Here is a 27,067-nt window from a genome sequence, read left to right on the forward strand (position 1 = left end):
ACTTATAAATGTAAGATGTGTCACAAATGTATGACTCCTTTCTCGTGTGCTCTGTAAACTTAGTATTATTACTTATTGTACTATGTATAGATCGTAATTCTCCAAATAAAGTCAAATTTAAAAAAAAAACTTTGTTTCAATAGAGTATTATAATAATTAATTATTAAAGCCATTATTACTCTTATTTAATTTTTCTTTTTACTTAATAACGAAACATCGACTCCCAATGACGTTTATAGCAACCTACTTCTGGTTGCTTATTAACTCGACTTTCGAACGGATCTGGAATCGACAGCAGTAATCAATAATGCGTAGTATGTACTGAAGTTGAAAGACTATAGAAATTATTTCGTTTCGAAAATAACTGGATGAAAAGCAAGGCTGAAGGCAAGTTACGGACGGTATATATACGAGAACTTTACAAAAAAATAATGTAAAACAATACAATCATTTGTAATTCGACGATTCGCGAACGTAATTAAAACGTTTGGTATCTAAGGAATAATAAATTAATGAAAAAGAAAAAAAAAGTTTATGTTTTTGTGGGTAAAAGTTTACGTCAAAATATAATCAGCCCGACGAGCATAAATACACATCCAATTAATATGAACCGATAACGTATTTTAATTGGATTTTCAACACGTCACCGCCCACCCACGAGCACTTGATGAAATGGCTCGGAACGGGTCTGAATCGTAATATGGGGTCATGGCAGAGACGCAAACTAGTTGAAATTATGGTGAGGGACGGAGATATGATAAACAAAAGTATTCGACGCCTACCTATGAAAGGAAAAAATAATTGATCGCTGTGCCCGCACAAAACAAATTGAGTAGTACAAGCGTATTCGATGTACGCGCATTGCTGCGTCTGAAAATTGACTATCGACGATCGATCAATTGCACACGCCCTTCTACCGAATTAAGGATGGTAATTTGACCTATTTGCATGATAATCCGCGCAATCGTCAATTAGCCAAGTAATATTGTGTCGTAAAATTTCGTTGCAAAGGGTAGCCGGAAAATTCGTATAACTTTAACCCATTCCACTCCCTCTGAAATATTTGATAGCGCTAGCCCTGCCGCCGACACTGTCGACCCAGTGGTGAGCAGTTAATAACCGGGGCAAACGTGTTGGCCGTACGTGTTTGCTCAACAATAATTGCTATCGATCACGCCGACTTCCACCCCGTCACCGTTACTACCGCCGCTACCCTATTCGGTTCGTTACAGTATTTCGATTCGGTTTTACGTGTCATCGTCGTGCACCTGTACCGTGGCCGCGCGATAACAAGTGCGCCACGTCACAATCGGTTACGCGCAGTGCTTGACTTGACCGAATTAAAGAAGGGGACTTTTATTTTAAATAAAATGGCGTCCTCAAACGTTAATTATCATAATTATAACGTAATATTAATAGAGAGACGCTAAAATTTCTGAAATTTAGTAGGGGTACTCCGTCCCTGCGTCCCCCCTCAAGTCAAGCACTGGTTACGCGACATCGGAATGTATGCGTCGTTGAACGCATGACGAATTATTGTGTGTACGACCGTTACCGGAACTCATCATCCATACGTGCCGGGAAAGTACACCAGGGGGGAGAGGAATGGTTGTTCGCGGACTATCGTCGGACTAGCCCCGCGGCCGCGCTCGACTCCGCGTGATCCATGCAGTGTCGTAGCAACCAAACATTGCACCTGAGACGGAACTTCAAAATGCGCCCTTATGTATTTTTAATTTAAAAAATTTATTTTCAACGATTGCTTTAATTAATATAAAGGATGATGTTAAAGGTTTTGTAAACAAAATATATGACATTGACCGTTGTAATTTTTAACATTAAATGCAAGATTTCCATTTTTGCGTTCTTCCAAGAATTGTGCGTGGGGCATGGGCATCTCTCGTCCCCCCCCTTGCTACGGCCCTGGATCCACGCGATATCAAATAGAAACGTGAGGCGGCGAGTCCAGCGAACCCACCGCGCCTGTACCCGGGACGCGCACACCATCATCGCATGAATTACGTGCTACACTTGCAGCGTGAAATCGATGGGTAGGCAAGTGGAAGAGCTTAGCCTCCCACGTCCGTCTGCGAGTCCGGTGTACCCCGCGCGCCCTATACATGCCGTATCGTCGTCGACCATCACACTCCTCCTCCTTTAATGACCCTTACCTGGCCACCATTCCCGTTCGATTCCGTGCACACGTAAATATTATTATTATCAGTATCGTTATATCGCCACTGTTGTTGCCGTTACCGGTGGCAACCGACCGTATAACAGTGCGTATATTACGGTATCTGCGTGTGTACCGGTATACACATATATATGTGTCTTGGTAAAACACACGAATTATTGTACAGCGAATGGCGGCGGTCGTCGAGCAGTGCGGGCGACTTGCGTTTTTTCCACTTTTTAAATGGTGAGGTGAGTGAGGGGAGACCGGGGGAGAGAAAAAAACTCGTTGCTGGAAAAGGGGAACCCAGGCCCGTAACGACGCGGGGGAAAGGGGTTGGTGAGGGGTTGGGTAACGGCTATAAAATATGTACTGTTTACGTGTGTGTGTGTGTGTGTGTGTGTGTGTGTGTGGGGGCTCGTAAAGAGAGTGAATGAAAACGAATCGGTGCGGGCGAAAACGACGACCCCGAACCATAGTAGGTACGCCACCGCCGCGGTATGTGAACATGAGTCGCATATATACCTAACGCGCATTGCGATATAGTGGTACGCGGTACAACGGTCGCGCGACAGCGTATACGATTATCTCCAGTTCCTTTCGGATATTAAATCCCTCCCCCATCCCCCACCCGTCCGTGGACTAACGTTTCGGATAGAAATCCTCTCTCGTGCCGCGCCCCTCCAGCCCGCGCTTTACCTGCGAGTCCTTTCGCCGTCGCCGTCTTCGCCGCACACGTTTTCCCCACGGGTCACACGTCGGTGCTCTCGGATGCGGGCCGCGGCCGTCGCACGTGAACGACTGCGGCCCGGAACGGTGACAGCGGGCGGAGGACGACGTTTCACGGCCCGATCGAGGCCATCATGGGCTGTAACCCCAGCAAAGACGGAGGAGACGCGTCAGGGCTCGTGGACACGGCCGCCGGCGGAACGGCCGCGGCCAACAAAGTGCTGTCGAAAGTGGCGGCAGCGGCCAACGACAAAAATGCCAACGCCGCCGAAACGTTCTTGATACCGCTTTGTGACAACGGTAAGTGCGTGGAGGGGGGGGGCAAATCGACGATACGTGCCGTGCACAACCGCGTATCGTCGCAGTAGAAATAAGTAGCAGCTTCGCGCTTTTATCGTTATTGTACGATGTCACGTTATTAGTTATAGTCGTGCACGGACGAGAAGCCGTGTGTCTTCTATATCTCTCTCTCACTATACATATTAACAGACTAATCTGTTTTTAACGAGCTTCTATATAACATACACACATAGTAGCGCTTATTGTTATAATGAAAATCGCGTCTTACGTGCACAAAAGGACCGCGAGGGTTGTGTACGGTGCGACGACGATTACTTTATTATTATATTATGCGCGCGCGACCGAGTGAAGGCACCGACGAAAATAATCCGATTAAAAAATAATGTCGTCGTCGACGGAAGATAATATTATCATATAAAGCGTGTAGCATTGTAACGTGTTATCTGTTTCGCGACGCACGACCGCTTAATCAACCGAATCGCGACGGGTGAGCTGCGGAAGTCGAACGCGTGCTTTACAGCGACTCGGGGCCGCCTCGCGGCCAGCCCCACACGTATGCCGTTTACGCGCGCGTGTACGTGTACGTCTCGAGACGGAGCAGGTACCGCGCGAAGGGTTCGTACGTCGATCAAGGGGGGAACGGGGACGGGGTCGTACCGACACATTCCATGTCGTCGCGGTACACCGTTCGGCGGCGCACGGTGCGGTGGCTTTATCGCTGCGTATTGGTCCTGGGGGGGGGATGAAGGGGGGCTGCCGCTTACGTGCGTCACGACGTCAGACAAAATATCACACAAACATTATATTATATACATGTACAACAGAAATGTGTGTGTGTGTGTGTAAAATATATACGTATAACGCGGTTACACCCCTCCGTCGCTCTAAGGGTATTTTTATTTTTATTTCCAACTCGTATACACTCACGTACGCATATACACGTATATATACATATAGCCTTTACCGCTGTCGCTCTGTACTTACAACCAACCGGCGGCGTTTGCGCTCTCGCGCGCGACAACGTGCACCACCGCACACGGACCGGCGCGTACAGCAGTCGCTCGAGAGTCCGTCATACGCTCGTTGGCCACCGTCACCGACAACACTCTCTCTCTCTCTCTCTCTCTCTCCGTCTCGCGCACCCGCACACGCACCCACGCACGCACACACTCACGTACAACACCGACTCGCGGATCCCGCGGACCCGCACACGCGCGAACTTGCACGCGTGCGCTCTACGCTCACGTACGAGATACGCGCGAACCGGACGCACTACCGTACCACCGCCGTCAGACCAGACAGCGCGCCGCTTCCGACGTCGACGTCGAAATCTTCTGCACCGTCTCCTGCGACCATTACTACCGACACTTCTGACTCACGCTCAGTCTCTGCCAGTCGCTCGTCGTCGTCGTCGTCGTCGTTATAATATTCTTATCGTCACGCACCATAGTATAAATATTGTAATTGACGGTTGTCTCTAACGCGAATTCGTAAATTTTTTTTTTCTTTTTTAAAAAATAAATTAAAAAAGAAAAATTCAAATAAAAAAAATTTAACAAAACAAAACCGCTGTTCGCGTAGCTCTATACCCTCGCGCGTCCGCTGCAGTACCTCGTACGGGTGCACCTGTGCGGCACATCTGCCACCGCGTTATAATACACGCACTTATACGTGCACACACGTTTAATAATAATAAAATATCTGTTCAATTACGACGATTAATATTATTACTATCGTTATTATTATTATTATTATATAATACGTGACGTACGTACATCGCGTATACGCCAACGTACTGCTGTACGGTACGGTCACGCGCTGCACACGACGACGAGCATCGCACGCGACGTCGTGACGAGCACGTAACCAGACACGGACAGCAACAGCACCGGCGACACCAAGCGATCGTCTCCCGCGCTGCACCCGCACCCACGTAAGTATGACCACGCTCATTGCACGCTCGCCGACGTCGCGCACGTTGTGCACCGTCACGTCGTCGTTTATCGCGCGCGTAGACGGTACGTATTTTTATTTACGTATGACAATTGCGTTTGATTTAGATTATTACTATTATTATTATTATTATTATTATTATTATTATTATATTTTATATTTGTGTATCACATTATTTACATTAAATCGTTGTTCCGTACGCGACACGACGTTACGCTAACGCGCGCAGACGCTTGTGTCGTCTGCGTTCGCGTCCGTATACGTACACGTCGTGACGTCCGTGGAGATCGACGCGGTCTTCCGGGCCAACACGACAACGGTGCAGTAATAATGTCGTGTCCGCGGTGCGACGTAATACGCTGGCCGCGTCCGCGACGCGCATTGCGTTGCACTGTTCGTCCGTAACCACGAGCGTTGTAATCATTTATATCTTATGTCACGTCTCGTCGGCTGTATCGCCGCAAACGAGGGCGTGGTGGAGGTTAGGATGTCGGAGTACCTGCGCGACGGGGAGGTTTACGCGCGCGACGCGGCGACCGTTGTCGGAGCGAGCGGATACGATCCGTCGGGAGAACCGTTACGGCAGTATAGCGACAAGCTCGCCGTCTTCGTTGCTGCGGCAAAGCGCCCGTGCGTGTACAGCGGTCGTACGCGGTGTGATGTGATTACGGTAACGACGGATGTAATTGCCAAGAATAGGTGACGCCGCCGCGGCCTTGGTCGAACGCTGCCGCGACCTGATGACCTCCAATGACCGGCAATGGGCCACCCTCGCGCGCGACTCGCGTACGCTCACACCCCTCGCTGCCAACCCGACTGTGCCGCGATCGATGCCGTATGCCGCCGCCGCCGCCGCAGTCGCCGCCGAAAATTACCACAAGCACATACTAAAAATACACGAGCGCGCGCGCACACGCCGTATATGCCCACCCGTCCGCTGAAGCTTTCCGCCGTTTATAACGCACGCGTGTGTCCGTATACGCACGTCTATAGTATCTATAGAGGCGCGTGATCTGTGCGGCAACCGCTATCGCCCTACCCCCTCCTCCGGAAAAAAAATCCCTCTCGTCCTCTCGCACTTTTCTAGTACGCCTGTTACCGCAGCACCCTACGCAACGAGCCCATTGCATACTTTCCTGACAGACGTTCCGTACGGAGAACCGTCAACGGAGAACCGATTTTACCGAAAACCGTCTTCGAGGATTCGTTGGTTTTACGTTAGCAAACCGTACTCGTAGTGCGAAACGATATAAAACGGTTCCGTGCACTTAATACGCGATCCCGATGTCTTACAACGAAAGCCATCCCCCACCCAACCCCAACCTTGATAACGACAGCTACCGCGGAGCTGGATTTTGCCGCTCCAGTACTTTATTCGCGTGATGACCCGTTTGTGGTTTTGCACTTTTGGCCCTTTACGCCAGTAAACTAACATTATTAATCACTACCGGTTACGAATCCGCTAAATTCGTTGCTCGAAGTTTGTTTCGAAAACTTTGGCTCGCGGATTACGTTTGACCGTTATTTTTTCTCTTTTGAATCGCACCAGTTTATATAATAGTTTCGCAATAACAGCTATCCTCAAAACGCTATATAAATAAATAACAATAACGACTATTTTTCACGTGTAGAAGCTAAAACAGCCTAGTCGGCAAAGTACGGTCATCCGTCGGTCAAAATGTGTTACGGTACATTATAGTGTATCCAATAAAATTCCGCCTCATCCTCTGTTATCGCTGTACAAGCTGTTTCCGCCGTAATATTATTCGATGAGAAGACGCAACTTCTGCAGCACGTGTCAGGCAAGACGTGAAAAACGTCGATTTCATAGTGATTTTAGGACGTATTCTTACCGCAGTACGATCGATTACCGCGGTACACACGTCCGGGGTATCATTTTCTTTACGCGTGCTGCGCAGAAATGGTAGGGCGAATCAGAACGTTGAAAAAAGTCGACGAGTTTGCAGGATTTCGTTTTTGTAATGAAAATATAGAACAACAACGGGAAAGTGGTTTTTAGCGTCACATTTTATCGAACGCCATATATAAAAATATATTTGAGCATATTATTTTTTTTCCAATGATTATGATATTTAGTAAACTGATCTAAAAAAGGTCTGTAAGAGGTAACGGTGTCGGCAGATTTTCCTGATTTTGGTATCATCACTACTGTAGAGAATTTCCACAGGGCAGGGAAATATGTTAACCGTATCTTCGAGTTGTAGATATGAGTTAAAAATAGCATAATTTTCTGATCTAATCTGAACATGAGATCTTTTAAGCTTATTAGTTCTTGAATTTACGTTTATCCGAAAGGTATCTTGTTTTCTACCAAATGGATCGTGCTTTTCATTTTTCTGATATTAACAATCGAATACGGTTATTTTTGGTACTGTTGTCGGGGAGGACAGAGGATGTGAGCACTGTCGAATCTAAAATTGAAACGCATCAGGTACAAGCGATAGTATACAAATGGCGATTTCACAGCGACGTCGTTTACAGTGTTATGTATAAACGTGCACATCTGAAACGATAATATTCTTCTCTCTTTTCGACGGTCCTGGCTTTGAAGAAAATGAAATAAAAACAAAAAACACAAGGATACAAACGCACCGGATGAATGTTCATAAATATTCGATACAAGTATATGTGTGTGTTTGTATACACATGATATGCGGTTTCGAGCTTACAGTCGGACGCGTATTGTCGCACACGTCCAGATGATAAATCATTAATAATATAATATTAATGGCGCGTTTGCCTACAATAACTGGTGCGCGCACACCTCATGCCGCACGCGTAGTCTTTTCGTTGTGCGTAACAGTTCCGCGCGCTCAATTGTATAAATATTGAATGCATTGTTCCTACCCCGCAACCGTGCAAATCGCGGAAACGCAGAACACAATAGACGGTATTATGATAGGTGTTTTACACGTAGTCAGACGCCGCCGCCCTGTACACGAGTACGTGCGATATAAATTAGGTATATGTTTGTTCGATTTTAATATTTTTATTTTTTCAAATTTTTACTCCGCGTGAAAACCACCGGTTCTCGACATTTTCGTTTTTAGATCGTTAACCGACCGACGGGGCTACACGTTTTACGCGTACCGGAGCGCACGAATCCCGGAAAAAACGACCGAATAAATTATTTTGTATTTCGTCTTTTCATTCCGCACTTGTATCTGCACCGAGTTATACGAACGTTTTGATTGATGATTGACGACATCGATACGTTCCGCGTACACATTTTTATTGATACGGAACACGTGAGATACGTCATCGTTACGTGATAATCGGGCGAGATTATGTCTCGACGAAACGCACACCCTACGTGTACGACAAACATATTGCGCCTCTACACGGGCGCTTTCCCGAAATCAATGTCGCACCGGTGGTTTTTTGAAATATCACCAAAAGTTCGTTCCGGAAACTTTGAACGCGCGCATAGCCGTTAAGAACGTTTCATTATAATTAACATAAATATACCATAAGTATGCGTTTTCGACTGATATCTTCGCCTCGCCAAATAAGGGATCACTGATCTTATTATAATATTTAATATCTCTCGCATCGATGCGAGCACCCCCGTTTTCCATAGTTCAATGGATTTCAATATATTCCGCGATACGATTTTTGATTTCGCATTCGTTTCATGTGACATTACTGTTGTACTGTACATCTTTTGATGGTATCGAATTATTGTTATTATTATTATTATTCGCAAAATATTAAAAATTCTGTTGTAAAAAAAAAACCACCAACACAGAGTCAGGAAATGGCTGTCGTCTTTGTTCGCTTTGGTTATTTATTTTTGTTGTTGTTGTTTCTGTACTAATTATACACGGCTCTGTCGACACGACAAGTCTTTATTTATACCTACATCGAAAATAAAAAAAGTTTAATTAAAAAAAACAATTGTTCTTGTAGTACGCGACCGAATGCGACAGGTTTTCTATAAAAACTCTTTCCCGCAAGAAACAGTTTCAATAAGATTGAAAAAAATAAAAACGCATTCAAACACGAGCGAAAGAAAAATATACCATAATACGATTAACAATAAAGGGCACAGGGTTTTGCATTGTCGATTTTGATTTTCGTTACTGTGAGGATTCGTCTAAAATATAATATATGCGTATGTAAATATAATGTAGGGCACTGTACACTAGTATTTCCTTCTCGACACCACCCTTTCACAAAAGTTTTATTATCTATACGTTCATATTATATGTATATACGTACAACATGTGTATATTATATACAGCGCAATAGACATTTTTTTTATCATTTTTATTATCCACCCTTGTTTTTATTGTTCAATCTATTTACGTTTATTGTATTATCACTTTATCTTCTGACAAAAAGTCGAGTATTGTATTCTGTCGAGTATTTTTCCCTTGAACATTCTTTCTCATTGTTCGCAGTTTTCAAATACACGATATAGATGCCGAAAAAACGTATGCAATTTTTTCGACCTGATATCATCGTAGAAATCCAAAATATATATGTACGCACATATAAATATTATAAAATTAATTTATATAATATGTAGTACACGTATATGTCTTTTATCTGCGGCGAAAGAAAATAACACTACGTGGCCGCGTCATGTATAGATGTAGTAATATAGTTTTTTTTAGGTATTCGCATATACAAGTGTACGAGTAAACGTAAATACATTCTGGGCTTAAAATACTTATATTTCAGTGTTTGCAGTGCAAATACTCGAAACAATACAATACAGTTATAATGCATAAAGTCGCGTGTACACCATAATTGAAAAACATTTTTATTTTTATGCTTTTGCCTGCAGTGTAATATTGTCTGACATTGTTATAATGGCTCTTATACAAAGATGAATATGTATTAAAATTACTTTTGAACACATTTGTCATTTATTTTAGTTTTATTGTAATTATTTAAGAACAATACCAATAAAAAAATGTTTGATCGTGCTTTGTTAGAAAAAAAAATAATTAATTCGGTGCCATAATTTAAAGTACCAGTACTTTTTCGCAAATGCACTCGAGTAAGATAATATTTAAACAATTTAAAAAGTATAATATTTCAAACAATAATAGTCGGTACTTTCTGTGCGGCTTCCACGTCGCAATATGTTTATCGCATTTTTTAGGTCACGCGTGCGTAATACATTTTTTTGCGCCAAGTGTTTCTTATCGACTTCTTTCGAACATATATCGAGTGAATAATAAATAATAAATGAATGCAGGTGTGAGTGTGTTGAAAATTAGTATGAAATATTCATATAATCGGTTTCCGCAAACTGAACTCAGCATTCTCGTACGACGAGGCACATTATAAGCATTTTTTTTTTTTTACAATGCATGGTGCCGCTTTCCCGGATTCGTGTTTACATTAATATATTTTCGAGTGTACATTTGTATATTGTAATATATGCAGAGATTATCGGATGGGGGTTGGAATTTAGGGACAGGGGTAACAGGATCTGCCAAAAATTTCTGCGCACACCTATACGGAATAACACCTACACATACGAGAATACTAACCGACAATGACGATCACGACGGGAGCGAGGGTGGACAAGAATCGATTATATGCAAAACAAATTAGACCCGTTGTAATGACGATTGCGGTGTATGATATAAATATATCATATGTAAACGTATATATTTGCGCGTACCGCAAGTGTACAGTATGAATACGATAATTTTTTTTCTTTTCGAATTTCCCACGATATAATACGATATTATATTATTAATATCGTATTATGATAATGAAATATGAACGACGACACCATATTATATAATATAAAAATATAAAAATATCGTGTGGGCATATGCAGTACCGTGATAGGTACAATCGGAATATATCGGTTATTTATTTTCTATTTTTCTCGTTTCTTTCTCTTATAGATTCAGAAGAACACGACAGTTTGACGGGTTCGATCAGTGAGGAAGAAAACTCTAAAACAATGAAAACCTCCGAAGAAGTAGATTTCGAAAAGGAATTCCGACCGGATGACGTAGGTAAGGAAAATGTCAAGCCCGGATCACGCGGGTAAATTACTTTTATATTTTCTCTGCAAATCCATTTCGAACGCGGTTAGAAAGTTCCACGTATAATATTGCGGGTATAACAGTATAAAATTATTAATCACGCGCGTGCATTGCAGAATTGTGTCATGCCGCGACCAAAATCCAAGCGTCCTTCCGAGGCCACATGACTCGGAAACAGCAGGCTGGCGGAAAAGACGAGCCGGGTGGTGCCACTGGTTCTGCTACGCTTTCGAAAACTGAGGGCCTCGAATCGCAGTTGAAAAACGTTGACATCAACAAGGTATACAGTGTACAATAATACTATGCAGGGCCGTAGCAACCGAATATTGTGCCCGGGGCGAAACTTCAAAATGTGTCCTTCAGTATTTTAATTTATAAAAAAAAATCACATAAAAACTGAATATTTTTTATTAACGCAATGTAATGATTTTTCTTTATAATTATATAAGCGTTTTTTTAATTTTATTTAAATCAATAACTTATTAAAATATAAGTATACATTATAATTATAAATAGGTACATAGGTATAACATAATTATATTTATAAGTTATATAAGTAAATACATAAATACATAATATTACTTTTACTTATAAGTAATAAGTTATTACTTATAACAATTAAATTGCAAATTTTTAATTTTTACGCCCTCCCAGGAATTGCGCCTGGAGCGTAGGTACTATAGCGTAGCTATAGCCCTCCCCTAGCTACGGCCCTAATACTATGATATTATTGATAATGATGACGCATAATATGACCAAAGTTCTATGTAGGAATTTGATAGTCGATTGAAGTCTTTTAAGCAATGGTGCCGGTATAAAAATGTACAACATGGGTAATATTCGATATTAATGTATTAATTCTAGATCATAGACGTGTGCATATCCGTATTCAAGGGATGTCTACAATACTTTTGTGCCCTATCTTAATAAAACGTGATGGTATATTTAATAAATTCTATTGTCTTTTTGTATTCAATTTTAGGTGTTATATTATCATAGTTTTTGCACGTACATTTAGAACGTTTTGTTTTATTTTTTCTATTACGAAACATAATTTATTTTTTATCAAATATTCTAGAATGAATAACATTTAATTCAAGCAACATCAGTTAAAATACAGGTCATTTACTCTTAGAATTACATTTTAGGGCTCCATTTACAACATTTCGGAAGGAAAGTGCCCGGGCCCAACCGGCATAAAACACACGCCTATGATTTACCCACGGAGCCATAGTAACACTAGTGCAACAATAGCGTAGGGCGCTATTGACTGGGATAGCAACACTGTGCGTGTTTTTCGATGATATAAATTATTTGAAATCGACAAAATCACGTTATAAAAATGATAAAACTTTGCAAACATTACCCAAGTAACAGTTAATGACGTTAAGCATCATAAATACTATCGTGTGCCGTTGTGCACACGAAATCGACTATCAAATGTCGTTATATAAGTCTGTGCGTGGTGTCACGGTACACTATACAGATCGCGTATCAAGTATAATAATATTCACTAACCATGAGTAGTGAAACTCCTTATCGCTGAACATGACGGTATAGTAATCAAATACCGGCACGACTTATAATATGAACCGCGCACTGCTGCATGTGTATAGATGTATCAAGTTCATACGATTGCCTGTCTACGAGTTGTGTCACGGAATCTAGACGGGCGTCCCAGACTTGTTGAAAATTCGCGTAGGTGCTCGTTCAGATATCGTTCGATCAGAACGATTGCGTTTCGATTATTATTATTTCTGAAATGCATTCAAATGCCAGTACGGATACTTGGAAACATTTTTATCAATACGGTACGGGCGGTATTCAATATTTATTCTCTGGCTTCCCGTATTATTATTACTTTTTTATCGTATATTTTTTGATACAAGAAAGTATATGATTTTCTCAAACAGGCACTAAATAATATTACTGACATCAAATATATATGTAAACACATTTTTAAAGTAATTGTAAAAAGTATATGGGAAAATTATACAATATTATTTACATCGAAATCAAAACTTTTGAAACCAAATTTATTTCTCTTCCAAAATAAATTAACTTTATAGGAAAATCATAATACCGTGATAAACTCCTCGAAGAACTTTTTCCTTATAAAATCAGCTTCGAGTTCCTTATATACATATGACAATGCAACATAAATAATTTAACCGTACATATAAATGAATTAATAAATACTTAATAAAAATGAAACACATACTGCTTACGGCCAGTCAGGTAACAAAGGTAATAAATTAACAATATAATTTCGGTATGTGTTTTAAAAAAATCATTAATTCTACGTAATTTAATACGTACATGATATTATATTTAAACTGAAAAATCATAAAAATTATTTTATCAGTGAACAGTGCAAATAAATCGTTACAGAAACAAGTAGGTTTCATTTAAATAAAGAACGAAAATACTAATATCGAATTCGAGTACATACTTAACACATGTTACCAGTTTGCTATTTATACGATTGGATGTAACTATTGTCACTTGTAAGTGCTGTAAGAACAATTTTTCCAAAATTACTGAACACACTCGATAAAATATCCTCTAAGCTTAAAACTAATCTGCACTCATATGTTTTTGAAGGAATTTACAATACAATTATAAAATACCAATCCTTAAGCATCTTATACACTTGCAGTTGATCGAACGTGTTTATCATGTTGTTAACAATTTTATTTTTAAACGAAATCACTTGTTTTTGATTATTTGTGTTTAACCCTTAAATCAACTTTCTGCGTTTGGATTTTGTTATACATAAATATTTCAATTTATTTTTCCTTTTTTCGTTTGCATGAAAACATTTTTGTTTCAAACATTAGTTTCTTTGATGTTCTTTTTTTTCAAAAGATACCAATTTTTCAACGTATTTATACACTGATAAACCTTTTGTTTTGGGGTCCTTCCTATGCGCACCAACTAACCAACATTTACCAACCACGGGTTCATAAACAAACAAAATAATCGTTATCGAAAACACCGTCAGAAATTTAAAACAAACACCGATTGATTGAACAAAACCAACAAATTTTGAACTTTAGAAATAGGTCTCCGTATATATATATATATAAAAGATTGAAGTATAAAATTAATCATTCGGTTGAGACAGAATTTAAACTTAATTAACTACGTACTCAAAAAATGTGCTTTTTATGTAATACATCAGTAGCGCAACTACGTACAAAATCTTGGAAGGGTAGAAATGGGTTTTAAACCATGCATCTAAAAATATGATTGATTAATCTTGAAAAGAATTTGGGTAATTTTAATTGGAGATTAAGTCCACAGGTCTAGATTATTGCGATTGTATGTCCTGTTTCATAAAGTATTTCTCTATTTCAACTTTATAATGTATTATCCTAACAAACTTCCTGTAGGTTGCTTTTTTTTTACTATTTTTACTATAATGGATTCTAATTATTTATTAAATACAGTTATTATTTAATATTATTTTATTTTCATGTAATTAACTTTATTAAGTAGGATTATTTTCAGTACCAATACGTCTTTTAAATATTTTTATGTTTGCAAATTAATAGTAAACACATATTTATTTTTGCCGACTACTTCTTTTATTATTTAATATTGAACGTAATTGAGAGAAGTAAAAAAAAATGTTTTTAAATTAAAAAGTAGAAATTACAGTCCGTTAATGGAAATCAAGAGGGAGGGGTGTTTAGCCTCTCAAAATCCTGCCAAATCCCCTAAAAACTATTGCAAAAGTATGGTATAAGACATTTGGAGTTGTATAGGTATTTAAAAAAAGAATACCACAATCTCCCTTCTTCAATGGATTTCCACCTATATGACAGTCCGTCGAATTTGGACTACGGAAAAATGAACTGTAAATTTTGTTGCAATAATTTTTTTTTTTTAATTTCGCGTTAACGTTTACGGTTGTCGTGTTGTGCAGGACTTGGACGCAGAGCTATTGGATGTTGATTTGGCCGATCCGGAGTTGCACAAGGCAGCCACAAAGATTCAGGCATCGTTCCGCGGGCACAAAGCTCGAAAGGCCGACGACGCAGTCGATAACAAGGAATAATAGAAAGGATGACCAGCGGCGCTGTATAAAAATTTCCTTTATTTTTCCTTTTCTTTTATTATTGTTTCTTTTTTCCTTGCATTTGACATAGTAATATAATAACGATAATGATGATGACACTGATGACGATGACGATGGAGTGATGACAATAATTTACGGTATATCGATCGACAATGGAGTTAAATTGAGCTATATATATATATATATATATATGTGTATATAAACTGTGGTTATCTTTGTTGTCGTTATTATTGTTATTGTTATTATCATACATATATACATATATTCATATACATGTATTTTTTCATACTATTGTTTACTGCGGACATAGGGGAAGATACATTAAAAAATACGTAGTATTCTAATTTGCTGTCAACTACTGTCGCAACGAATATTTAATAATAATAATAATAATGATATTTAAATATTTAAACTTATAGCATTACTACTTCATACGTATATATATATAATATCAAACCACATCATTACATATTTTATATTATATAATATAATAGCGTATTTATCGATTTTTCTTGATTATTTAATAATATTTTTTGCCGTCATCTCATTTTTCATAAGCCCGATTTATACATATTATAATAATTTACATATTTAAATTCAATTTCACGATGTCGACGGTACAACCAAGCGCAAATTTGTTTATAACATAAACATGTATATGTATATATATATATATATATATATATATAAATACATTAAAATAATGATCAATTACAACAACTTTCTAAAATGTCTACCGAAAAAAATATGAATTAAATTAAGCTACAATCAATACTTCGTAATTATACAGCTTATGTTATAAATTAACTTTGGTAGCTGCAGGGTAATAATACTATAATTATGAGTCGTTGTGCCTCAACAAAACATAATAATCAAACGTAATTGTAATCAAAATAATAATATTATTAATGACAATTATTTAAAAAACAAAACAAATAAAAAACACAAAAAGGAAGAGGTTATAATGATATTATACTAGAAGAACTTATGTAGTTTGTACGAACATGCATCGTTTCAGAGAACAATATTAAAACTTTTTTATTACTGCACTTCCACATTGTATTATTGTCATAATAATTGTTTTTATAACCACTATTTTCCATTGGTCATCTTACATTTTTTTTAACATTTACGGGATAATATTAAATTTATTACTATTATATTGACAACTGTAGTTATATATATATATATATATATTAGATGGAACTTGCATAATTTATAGTAATCAATGCATATCTGTGAAAACGAACCAATTTGCTTAAAACTTCTGTTTTGACGACATAAATAATATTATTAATCGAGTTTTATTATACATAGGGTTATTCTGTAGAAGCAAAAAATACGCATTTTATATTGATTAATATATTACTATAAAATATCACTATTTAAGCACTCGTTCACTGGCAAACCGCGATTTGCTGCAAAATTTAAATAATTTAATATTTACAAATTTTTCGATTTGTATATTTTAAATTCGTTGTCGCTGCTCACTTGAAAAATAATATTAAATTTATACAAATTAAATTAGTGACAAAACTTTTTCGTAAAATACTAATTAAATATTCTTTAAAAAATAGCAACAACTATTTTTCTTTTCATTTGGATCCATCTATTATTTCTCATTATTGCTATTATAATAATTCATTAATCGTTTAATAATTTGATATTTAATTTAATTTTTAAAATTTTGCATCATTATTATTATTATTATTATTATTATCATTATACTATATTTTAAACGATTGATTGATTAATTATTACATAAATATGTAGTCATTTATTATAAAAAAAAATTTTTCCAACAACAAAACACTCACATTTACACACACGTATACCTACACACACTGTACACCAGTAATAGGTATATTATACGTTAATAATTTAACTTATTAGTTGTTGTTAATGTTGTTGTTTAAAATTATTTTTTTTTTTTTTTATTATTACTTACAGAATCCTTTAACTATTAATTGTATTTTATTAGTTGTATTGTCGATTTATTGCATATCTATCTATTTTAGTATTTTACAGTCGTCATTTTCAAATATACGTATTTTAGAAATTTTTCTTTGTTTATTTATTCATACACATGCACCTCCAGCGTCCATTCCCAATACTGTATATAGTACTGTTCACTCGATAGGAAAAAATATTACAATTTAGATAAGTATAACAAATGGTTAGCGCTAAAAATGGTTTTCTAACTGTTTCACACGACCTCTCAAGAGTAAACGTTTTAAATATATGGCACTTAAAAGAGGTCACGTTTGAAACACAATAAAGTAGATTACAAATAAAACTGTGGTACTAACTTGACATGTTAATTTTAAAAGCCACTCATAGCATATTCTAACGACATTCGAGTAATAATTTCACTTTTATTTTTATATATAGGTGTAACACATTCAACGAGAAAAAAACTTTAAAGTAAAAACTATCCCACTTTTATTGTGGCTTTAGAAAATGTAATGATTCATCACTACATCAGTCTTCAGACGTATATATTAGTGTATAATAGTAATAAAAAATAAAATATTCGAGTTTGGTCTTAAAACGAGATGAACAAACACGATAATAATTTTAAAATCCAGTTTGAATGAAAACTGTCATCATGTATGCACTTTATTTTACGACGAGTTATTTACAATCCTTTAAAATATACACCTACAATACCAATTGGTACGGGGTGGTGGACAAAATGTACTATTAATTGAAATCTTTCATGTCCTTCATAAAAATGGTAACATCATTTTTTTTATATTAACTAACATAACTAAAGATTTTGTTTGTTCGTTATTTTTTTTAAAAGCAATAATGTTAATGTGTTTGTGCAAACTTATAATACGACTTTTTATTATGTACAATTTTTATTTTTAATATTTTTATATAAAATATGAAGCTTATGAACTTTTGAAATTAGACCATCAATATTTACAAAAATAACATAATTAGAAGTTATTTTTTTAAATTGATAAATGCGATTAGATAATATGTTAAATAAAAAAATAAAAAATAGTAGTCGATTATAATCGATTATAATGTTATAATTATAACACTATTAATATGAAGAAATATGGATGTTCATAGATTCTTGGGAATGATATTATAGTTATTAGTGTTTTATATTAGTTTAGTTTCATATATAATATAAATATCAAGTATGCAACGCACAAATGGGAGATTTATTGGCCAGATAGATTATTTATGGTACACATAGATCAGGTAATGTGATGATCGCCAAATAATTCACAACTATATTCAGATAAAAAAACAGACCCCCAATATTTACATACGTTAAGAGTTATCTCGGGGAAGGTGATTTTAAAAAGAGTTTATCCAACTATTCACACAAACTTACCTGGACATAATGAATTTCATACTACACCTATGAGCCTATAAAAAGTATTAAGTTAGACTAATATGATAAAATAGGACTAGTAATGTGAATAATAGTTACTAAACTCTTTAATGTAGACAAACCAAAAGATGCAGACGGAGTTATAATTGTCTCAATTTTTTTTTCTTGTTTGTTCTATCGGTATTATCAATGGAGACTTCTTTGCGCATTAACCATTGGTTCGTTAGAACCAGAATTAGACATATCGCAGCGAAAATAATGATAAATATGAAAGAAAATACTCAACATTAAAGGACTAATCAATTATTATAATATAACAAAATATGAAAAAAAAAACAACATACCTAAACAATAAAATTATATTATGTGCGTAACGCAACCACCATAACCACTTATAGTCGTTTGTGTTTAATGGTTACTACACTGGTCATGGTAGAATCCATAGATGATAAAAGGTGATTTGTCATATGAATACCCGGTCAAATAGGTCACCGGGGACCTAATTAACCAGGTATTAAGTTAACCGGGAGGGACTAAACGACCTAAGGGGATAAAATTGCCCAGTGATCTACGTGACGAGGAGGTTAGTTTCACAAGTCAAAAAATATTATTTTGCATGTTATCGAATCGTGTAGTGTGTCACCCACCAATACGACAACGTGTTTACCCCAAACAAAAATATAAATATGTACATTTTTACCTATTCGTTATCACTGATACAATTTTTTTCAGAATTTTTATTTTTTAATGAAATGCCCATTAGTTAAATAAATAAATTCCTGTTGAAAAAATTCTCGGGAGGGGCGATTGCCCTCATCACACCCCCTCCTTAAATATGCCACTGCTTTTCACCGAATAACGTTCGACCATTCCTCCATCTATTTCCTATTGACGATTAAAACATTCTAGCGTTTTCCCAACACCAGCCCTCGTTAAGTAAATTTCATTAATTCTCTTTATTATTTAGTACGGAACGTGTATGAGGGTTAGATTCTATAATTTAAAAATTAGTAGTTTTTTCGTTTTTACAATATATGCAAAAATTAAAAATGATTTGCGACTCCACAAATGGATTTGAAACATGGAATAAAATTCATGAAGGTAATAGCTATTACCACTAGTGAGTTATAACTTTAAAACTACTCGTAAGTCTGACTGACAAATTCCAATTGTACCATTAATCTAAAACGTTAATACACATCATTTCCTAATAAAAAAATCTAAACGTTGTGAAAAGTGGGTTAAATTAAAATGTTATGCGTATGCATAAAAACAAAATACTAAACTTCAAATTGCTATAACTTCGAAACCAAGTATATCAAAGTTATATTTATTGAGTCGACAGCAAAAGGGATAAGACAATGATATTGAAGATACGTCCAAATTGTAATGTAATTAAACAATAATGAATTCTTAATATTATCATACCGTAATTATGTGACCAATGGTATAATGTAATTACTTCAGGAGATAATGGCCATGGTATATAGTAATTATTTTAACCACACGTTTAAAAAAAAAACAACTTTTGTGGTTTAGTTATACTAAAAACCACACTTTTGCCGAGATCAAATTAAAACCACACGTTTGGCACGGTATTTGTAAAAGTAGGTTTAAGCTTTTAAAGTCTATATTATTATATAATTGTTGAACTGTAATAATAATACTAAAATCTAATAAAAAAAAAAAAACTTTTAAAGTCCAAAAATCGGAAATATTAACAAGTTAAATTTTATAAAACTATAACATTTTGAAATTTAGTAAACATAAAAAAAATTACATATTTTCTAATAATCTTTTTTTGTTAAAATCGAATGTACAAGAAGCTTAAAAAAGATATCCTTTGAATTATAACACTGTTTGCAAAAAGAAAATCAGTCCAGTACTTTCATCATAATTAGACTGCTATCAAGATCATTTTTTGATTCGCGATTCTTAGGAATGACCTTCTTCCTTCATTTTTCTTATTTATAAATAAAAATTTTAAATAATATGATTTTGTATAATTATTGTTCCTTACAGCTATATTTTTCGACGCTTACAGGAGTGTTGTTTGTTACAATTTATGATGATAAATTTTATTTAAAATATTTTAGTATTCTAAACCCGTCTAATCTACGTACGTTATAATTATTCATAATTCTGAAACACGAGTTTCTTTATGTATCTTATTTCATTTGTACTTGCACAAAAACTCATTAATTAAAAAGGAAAACTAGTTGCACTTTAAGTATGGTTTATTTCATAATACTCCATATATATGTATATATAAATGTTCAAAAAAAACGATTTATTGTATTTATCATTCATCAAATAATAAATAAAACTGATGAGTATGGACTGTAAAAAACGTTATGTATGGTATATTTTAGGCGTGGCTACACGGGCTAAGCATGTCAGTTACACGGAAGCATTCAACATCGTAACAGCTCAAGATAATAGACTTAAAAGAACCTTATCGATTTTCAACTGACAAATGACAACCAATTTGTAAATTTGCATAACAAATTATGATGATATTCTTTTCTCGGTTACGTAAAAATTAACATTTTATATAATGAAAACTTATATTAACACAGAATATATATATTAGATGCTTAAATAGGTATTTATGAGGCCAATGGGAATGGAGATCTGGACCCCACAGACCTCCGTAAATACGCCACTGGTCGTTGCTGTCTGTTGAAAAAAGATAACGATAAAAAACGTGGGCAATATTTTTCGTCGAGTAAAACGCAAATAAAAACTGCCATAATTTTTTGTTTTATATTCAACAGCTCGATAATATATGTCATAACACAATTATAATATCTGAATCACAATTAAAAATAAATATTTAAATCGAATTTACTTACAACTGGTATTGGTAATAACTAATAAATAATAAGTGTAAATAAATGTGATACTAATACCAAACATATTTTGCTATTCATTTTTATATTTTTATCTTTCGCAGAGTTCGTGCGACGCGCAAAACTGCTAATCAGATTTAATAAATCGGATCCAGTGTCTTGGCCGTCGTTGTTGGTTTTGTTTCTATTTTGTTTTGTTTCTATCTCGTCTGACGCGTCTATCCCTCTGAGACGAGCGGTAATTTAAAATGCGATGGATGCAAATGAAACGGACATTAATTCCTATTTGACCGGTAACATTATTAATCGTATTACAAAACGAATCTCCGGAGTGGTTTCAAGTAGTGTTCGGTAGAGACGAGCAGAACAACGTAATACAAATTACAGATTATACCGTAATAAAATTATTTATTTATTTTTATGTTCGTATAAACAAAGCACTGATTTAAATACGGTTTATTGCATTTAACGCAGTTTTGATAAAGCAACCCACTAATTATTATCACCGTATATTTTTATACTTGTTATAATTAATTAAAAAAATACTCTAACGTTCAAAAGAAATAAATCGATGAAATTCCTTTTATGTCCAGAACTTTTAATATGACTACCCGGTTATCCTAGGTGCACACGAATTGCATTCCAAAATCCCTTTTTCACATGAATTGCATCCCAAGTTTTCTAAACTACTATACGAATTGCGTCTCAAAATAAACATATTATTTTTGTTCCCATTTTATGTAAACACGACTGTCAATAGCAAATTATTACTAACGGTAGGTTAAAAATATTGATTTTTGTCGTTGTTATGTAATTAGAAGTATGACAGTTAAACAGTGCTTGAATTGGAGAAGGACTCGTGGAGATCGAGTACCCCAACTAAATTACCAGATATTCTAGCGTACCCCTACTACTTTTTTTAAAAAAAAAGCACATTGGACGGTACTATTTTAAGTTTAGATTTTACAAAATAACAATATATAATATATCTGTGGGGTATACCTAAGTAAGTTTTATTTTTTAATATAACAAAACATGATAAATGATAACAATCAAACATCAACACCGACAATGTTTGTTGGCAGATACATTTATTATTATTAAAATTTCGGAGATAACTAAGTAGGCATTTCAATCATTAATAAATTTAAGTTTTAGATTCTGAATGGAGTAATGGAATCAATTGGTTTTATAATGATGTGTTTTTTTTCTTATTTTTTTTTATTTTTGTGTCTGCCATCACGTTTTGGAGCAGTAAAAAAGATTCGATTTTCTTAAACAGCTACTTTTCTGAAAGGAAAGTGAATGTAGATGGTACTTTAGCAAGTCAAAAATCAAACTTTTTCAATACTTTTTAAAAGCATCGAAAAAATACCATAAAAAAATTACGAAAAAACGGTAATTTTTAGACAAAACCATGTTTTGGCAAACTACATTTTTTTTAAAATGCTCTAACTTAAGAACAAAAAACCACATACACTTGAAATTTTCAACAAATATTTATAATAGCGTTTTCTATACATGGTAATGTTTTTGAAATATTTTGAAATTTTTTGACTTATTTATAGACAATTTAAATTTTAAATTTTTCTATTTTTTTTTTTTTTTAAATATCTATAAAAAAAATTTGGCTGTCCAAAAACTCTTGAAAATTGAATACAAGGTTCATTATAAGTTATACCCACTGCAACTATAAGAAATTGAAAATTTTTTCCCACAAATTTTTTTGTAAGTCCATAAAGTTCAAATTTGTATAAAATGTGTCAAAATCGCGATAATTTGCAAGTTATTTTGTAGAATTCATAAAATTTATTCTGTTTATACTTAAGTATATTACTATTGATATATATATAATTTTTTAAGATTTTTAATCATGGATAAGATTTTCATTAAATAGATATTCTCTTTTTTGGATTGTAAATTTGTGCATAAAATATTTTTAGTTAACTACCTACCATCATGTTAATTAATTAATATTTATATTGATTTTGATTTTAGAATCTTTTACTGATACTAATGCAAAATGCAAAAATGCATTCACTTCAGATTTATCTTTTACTGAAATGGAAAATGTTCTGCAAAATACAAAAAAAAAAAATCTAATGAAGTTAAAAAGTATAATTCAATGAGGTATAATGAATTAAATGATAAAATCAAATCAACTGGATATGATGTAAACAATTCAGGCAGGTATAATAACATTACCTATTAAATTTACCTATCTATTGACTTAGTTTTAAATCAGCTTATAGCAGAGATATGGTTACCTGCGTACCTATTTTATCTGGTCTGTGCTACATTTTCAATATTTTACTTTATATAATTTTATCATTTATCTGGAGGTATTTTATTTTATTATATTTTCCATGAAATGTCGATATAATTTTAAAAAATATGATGGAATAGGTTTAATGTGGGTGTAATAATAATGTCAGAATTGGAAGATTATATAGGAAATTTTGCATTTTATTAATCATTTTCTTTTTTGCTTTTTATACTTTCTGACCAGCTAGATTTTAAAGTTCTAAAAATTGGCCCTCTAGTAATTTTGAGTTGCTCATCTCTGGCTAATAGCATGCTATTATATTTTTACCGTAACCTTAATTTCCCTCGATTTTCCATGCCTATATAATAATTATAATTTTCAGATATTGATACTGATGATGCTGAGGTTGACCGTGGAGCTCTAATTCTAATTCCAACGTATGAGTCTGGTAATATGCTAAAATGTTGTTTTATTAAATGTCTAATTAATTAACTTGTTATATACCTATTCCCTATACTATTTATACTCTTATAGTTATAAATTCTATAATAATTTATTTAACTTATAGATTATGACTCTAATTTCTAAAACTATAATAGCATTGACCTATTGAAAATCCACTGAATACATACAACCCAATTTTTAAAATGTGTATAATTATTTTTACCTGAGTTATTAATTTTAAATCTCCCTATATTTGCATCTATATAAGTATCTATATTATAGAAGTTTTTAAAAATATTTAATATAGTACTTACTCTCCTATAATCATTAAATATTATTATAATTATATATTATACTTTTTTTTTACCTTTTAAAATATAATTATAAACAAATTTTATAAAGCCAATGGTTAGACTTAGCATATATTGCTATGTTATATATATATACGTTCTTAGGAAGCATTGTGTATGATTAACCAAAAAAATATGTTGTTAGCATTGAAATCCGGGCTCTAGTAATGAGCAATCAGAAATGTTGTCGCAGGTAACAATGTCAGAAATATATATTTTATTATTTTTATAAAGAATTCAAATTTATATCATTATTCTTGTACGCAATTGAAAATAATCATTGATTTTGCCTTAAATTTGTTATTTCATGATGATCACAAATAATGATATATTTAAATTGACATAATAATTATAAGAAAAACTGTTTTTTTTTTTGATTTTACAGATTCAGTCAAGAGTTTGAAAAAATTTCAAAATGAAACGACAAACGAAGACATTAAAAAATATATAAAATATGCACTTATTCAAGCACCATTTAATATAAAAAAAAAAAAACTCAAAAATGCCATAATAAATCATTGTAATAATTATACTATTATACATATAAAATAGATAAATAATACAATTTATCAATTTTTTTTTCAATAATTATTTAATTCTAAAATATTGTGTATTATATATGCAATTATAATATATATTATTATTATTATTCACCAATAGGTTAAGTTTTAAAGAGGGGCCAAATGAAAAAAAATCTTGAAAATAAAATTTTCAAGGTTCGAATGTAATATTTTAACAGAATTAATATAAATATATATATTTCTCAAGTGGGCATGCAACTTATATTTTCCTTCACCTCAATAAGGGCCTATTTTTATGGTTAGCATAATTTTAATGCTCACAGAATAACATTAAATATATGTGTGCTATTTTAAATCAAAAGTTAAGAACTAACATCCTATACAGGTTACATTATTTATAGTAAACTTGTAATAAGTATTCATATAATGTTAAAATACAGTTTGATTAATGCTTAGTAAGTATTAAAGATTAATGAAAATATAATATTAGATTTTTAATGTTGAATGAATACTCATTTCAAATACTTATATGAGTTTGATTTTGCGGCATTTCATCTTTATGCAATTTTCAGTTAATGTTAAATCATTCAATAATTGATCTAATCTTAATGTTAATTTAAAGTTAAAGATTTGATTTTCAATATTAATTTTATATCGAATTAATATTATGATGTTATGTGGGTAGGAGCACTCGTATTTGAAACAATTTTTTTTTTCTATAATATTTTCAAATAATATACCTATTACCAACTATATTATGACGGTTAAAAGAAATATCAATAGCTAGGTATTCAATTTTAAATTCTTCTTCTTTCTTTCAATAGGTGGGACACGTGCCTGTGTACTCCATAGCACGAGCCGCCACTGATTGTGGGTGATCCACGTCTATATGTAAAATATGTATTGTCATTGGTTATAAATACTATAAATAGTATTTATCATCTATGGTAGGTACTGCATTCATGCTTTGTACAGTGTACAAGAACCGTTTTCAGCTGAAATTCAAACCACCCCCTATGATCCGGCAGTCATAATGATGGTTCAACGACTTTTTTTTTTACGTTTATGATGTTCAATTCCTAAACAAAAATTATTACAATATCTTACTAAAATGCATACACCGTTTTTGTGTATTTGTGTATGTTAAACTGGCAAAAATAATTGTAATTAATTAGCAATCGGACATTTTTAAATTCAATCGATCAAAAAATAATAATAATATTAATAATTATGGGTACCTATATTAAATTAATATAATACGTAGGTTATTATACAATTATTGTTTGTTCAAATTTTCCTAATAACTGTACATCCTAAAATGTATATATAATATTTTGTTAAATGCTTAATTTTATTTAAACATTTTAGGTGAAGCGACGCCTCCTTTGCCTCGCCCTGAGTGTCGTAGTCAGGGGGATAGGGGGTTTCCCAACCACCAAGTTTTTTTTTTAATGATATTTAATTATTATTTATTAATATTTACATATTATAGTAAAATGATATTTTCATTTTACTATGATTAGGTATAAAGTAAAAATTGACTAACAAAATAAATTTCATTAAATACGGGACATAATAATAATACCATTTTAAAAGTAATATTATTATATAGGAAATCGTATTAAGATATACTAAGATTATTATGAATTGACTCTTATACACTCCCCCCCCCCCCCCCCCAAAAAAATAGTATTTACCCCCCCCCCCCCCCCCCCCCCCCGCCCAGAAAAAAATTGTATCTACACCACTGCTCACCCGCAAAACAACCAATGTTTATCTAATTCTGTAAATAACAAATTTGAAATCACAATTTATTTCACCACAACGTGTATTCGATATTAAAGATAACAAATACCAATCATTCAAAAAACAGATTTGCATTACTTTACATGTGTGTTACAGCAAAATACTCGTAGTGTTGATTTTAACCGAAAAAATAAGAAAACCGTAATAAATTTTTACATTTGCTCGTTTCAAATAATAATTCAATAATTATTATTGT

The 27,067-nt window shown here is 34.1% G+C and overlaps 1 protein-coding gene across 2 annotated transcripts; it reads left to right on the top strand.

Moving 5' to 3' along the window:
• Nucleotides 1-2,662: 2,662 nt before the first annotated feature.
• On the top strand, nucleotides 2,663-15,606 carry LOC112679903. 2 transcript variants are annotated; one of them, XM_025549844.1, is made up of 4 exons: nucleotides 2,663-3,202; nucleotides 11,050-11,163; nucleotides 11,310-11,473; nucleotides 15,125-15,606. In XM_025549844.1, exons 1-4 carry the CDS (start codon nucleotides 3,037-3,039, stop codon nucleotides 15,254-15,256), a joined length of 576 nt encoding a protein of 191 aa, XP_025405629.1. In that variant the 5' UTR covers nucleotides 2,663-3,036; the 3' UTR covers nucleotides 15,257-15,606. The 2 variants fall into 2 exon arrangements, with proteins under 2 accessions (XP_025405629.1, XP_025405630.1); XM_025549845.1 differs by lacking the exon at nucleotides 2,663-3,202 and adding an exon at nucleotides 5,138-5,220.
• The last annotated feature ends 11,461 nt before the right edge of the window (nucleotides 15,607-27,067 follow it).

This window comes from Sipha flava, unplaced genomic scaffold, assembly GCF_003268045.1.
Source record: "Sipha flava isolate LNK unplaced genomic scaffold, YSA_version1 170_pilon_pilon, whole genome shotgun sequence".
NCBI lineage: Eukaryota > Metazoa > Arthropoda > Insecta > Hemiptera > Aphididae > Sipha > Sipha flava.

Excerpts from the sequence above, each read along its gene's own strand:
- LOC112679903 (XM_025549844.1), top strand. The coding sequence starts at position 3,037 with ATGGGCTGTAACCCCAGCAAAGACGGAGGAGACGCGTCAGGGCTCGTG. Across the intron at positions 3,203-11,049 it reads GATACCGCTTTGTGACAACG|ATTCAGAAGAACACGACAGT; the intron begins GTAAGTGCGTGG and ends TTTCTCTTATAG. Across the intron at positions 11,164-11,309 it reads ATTCCGACCGGATGACGTAG|AATTGTGTCATGCCGCGACC; the intron begins GTAAGGAAAATG and ends CGTGCATTGCAG.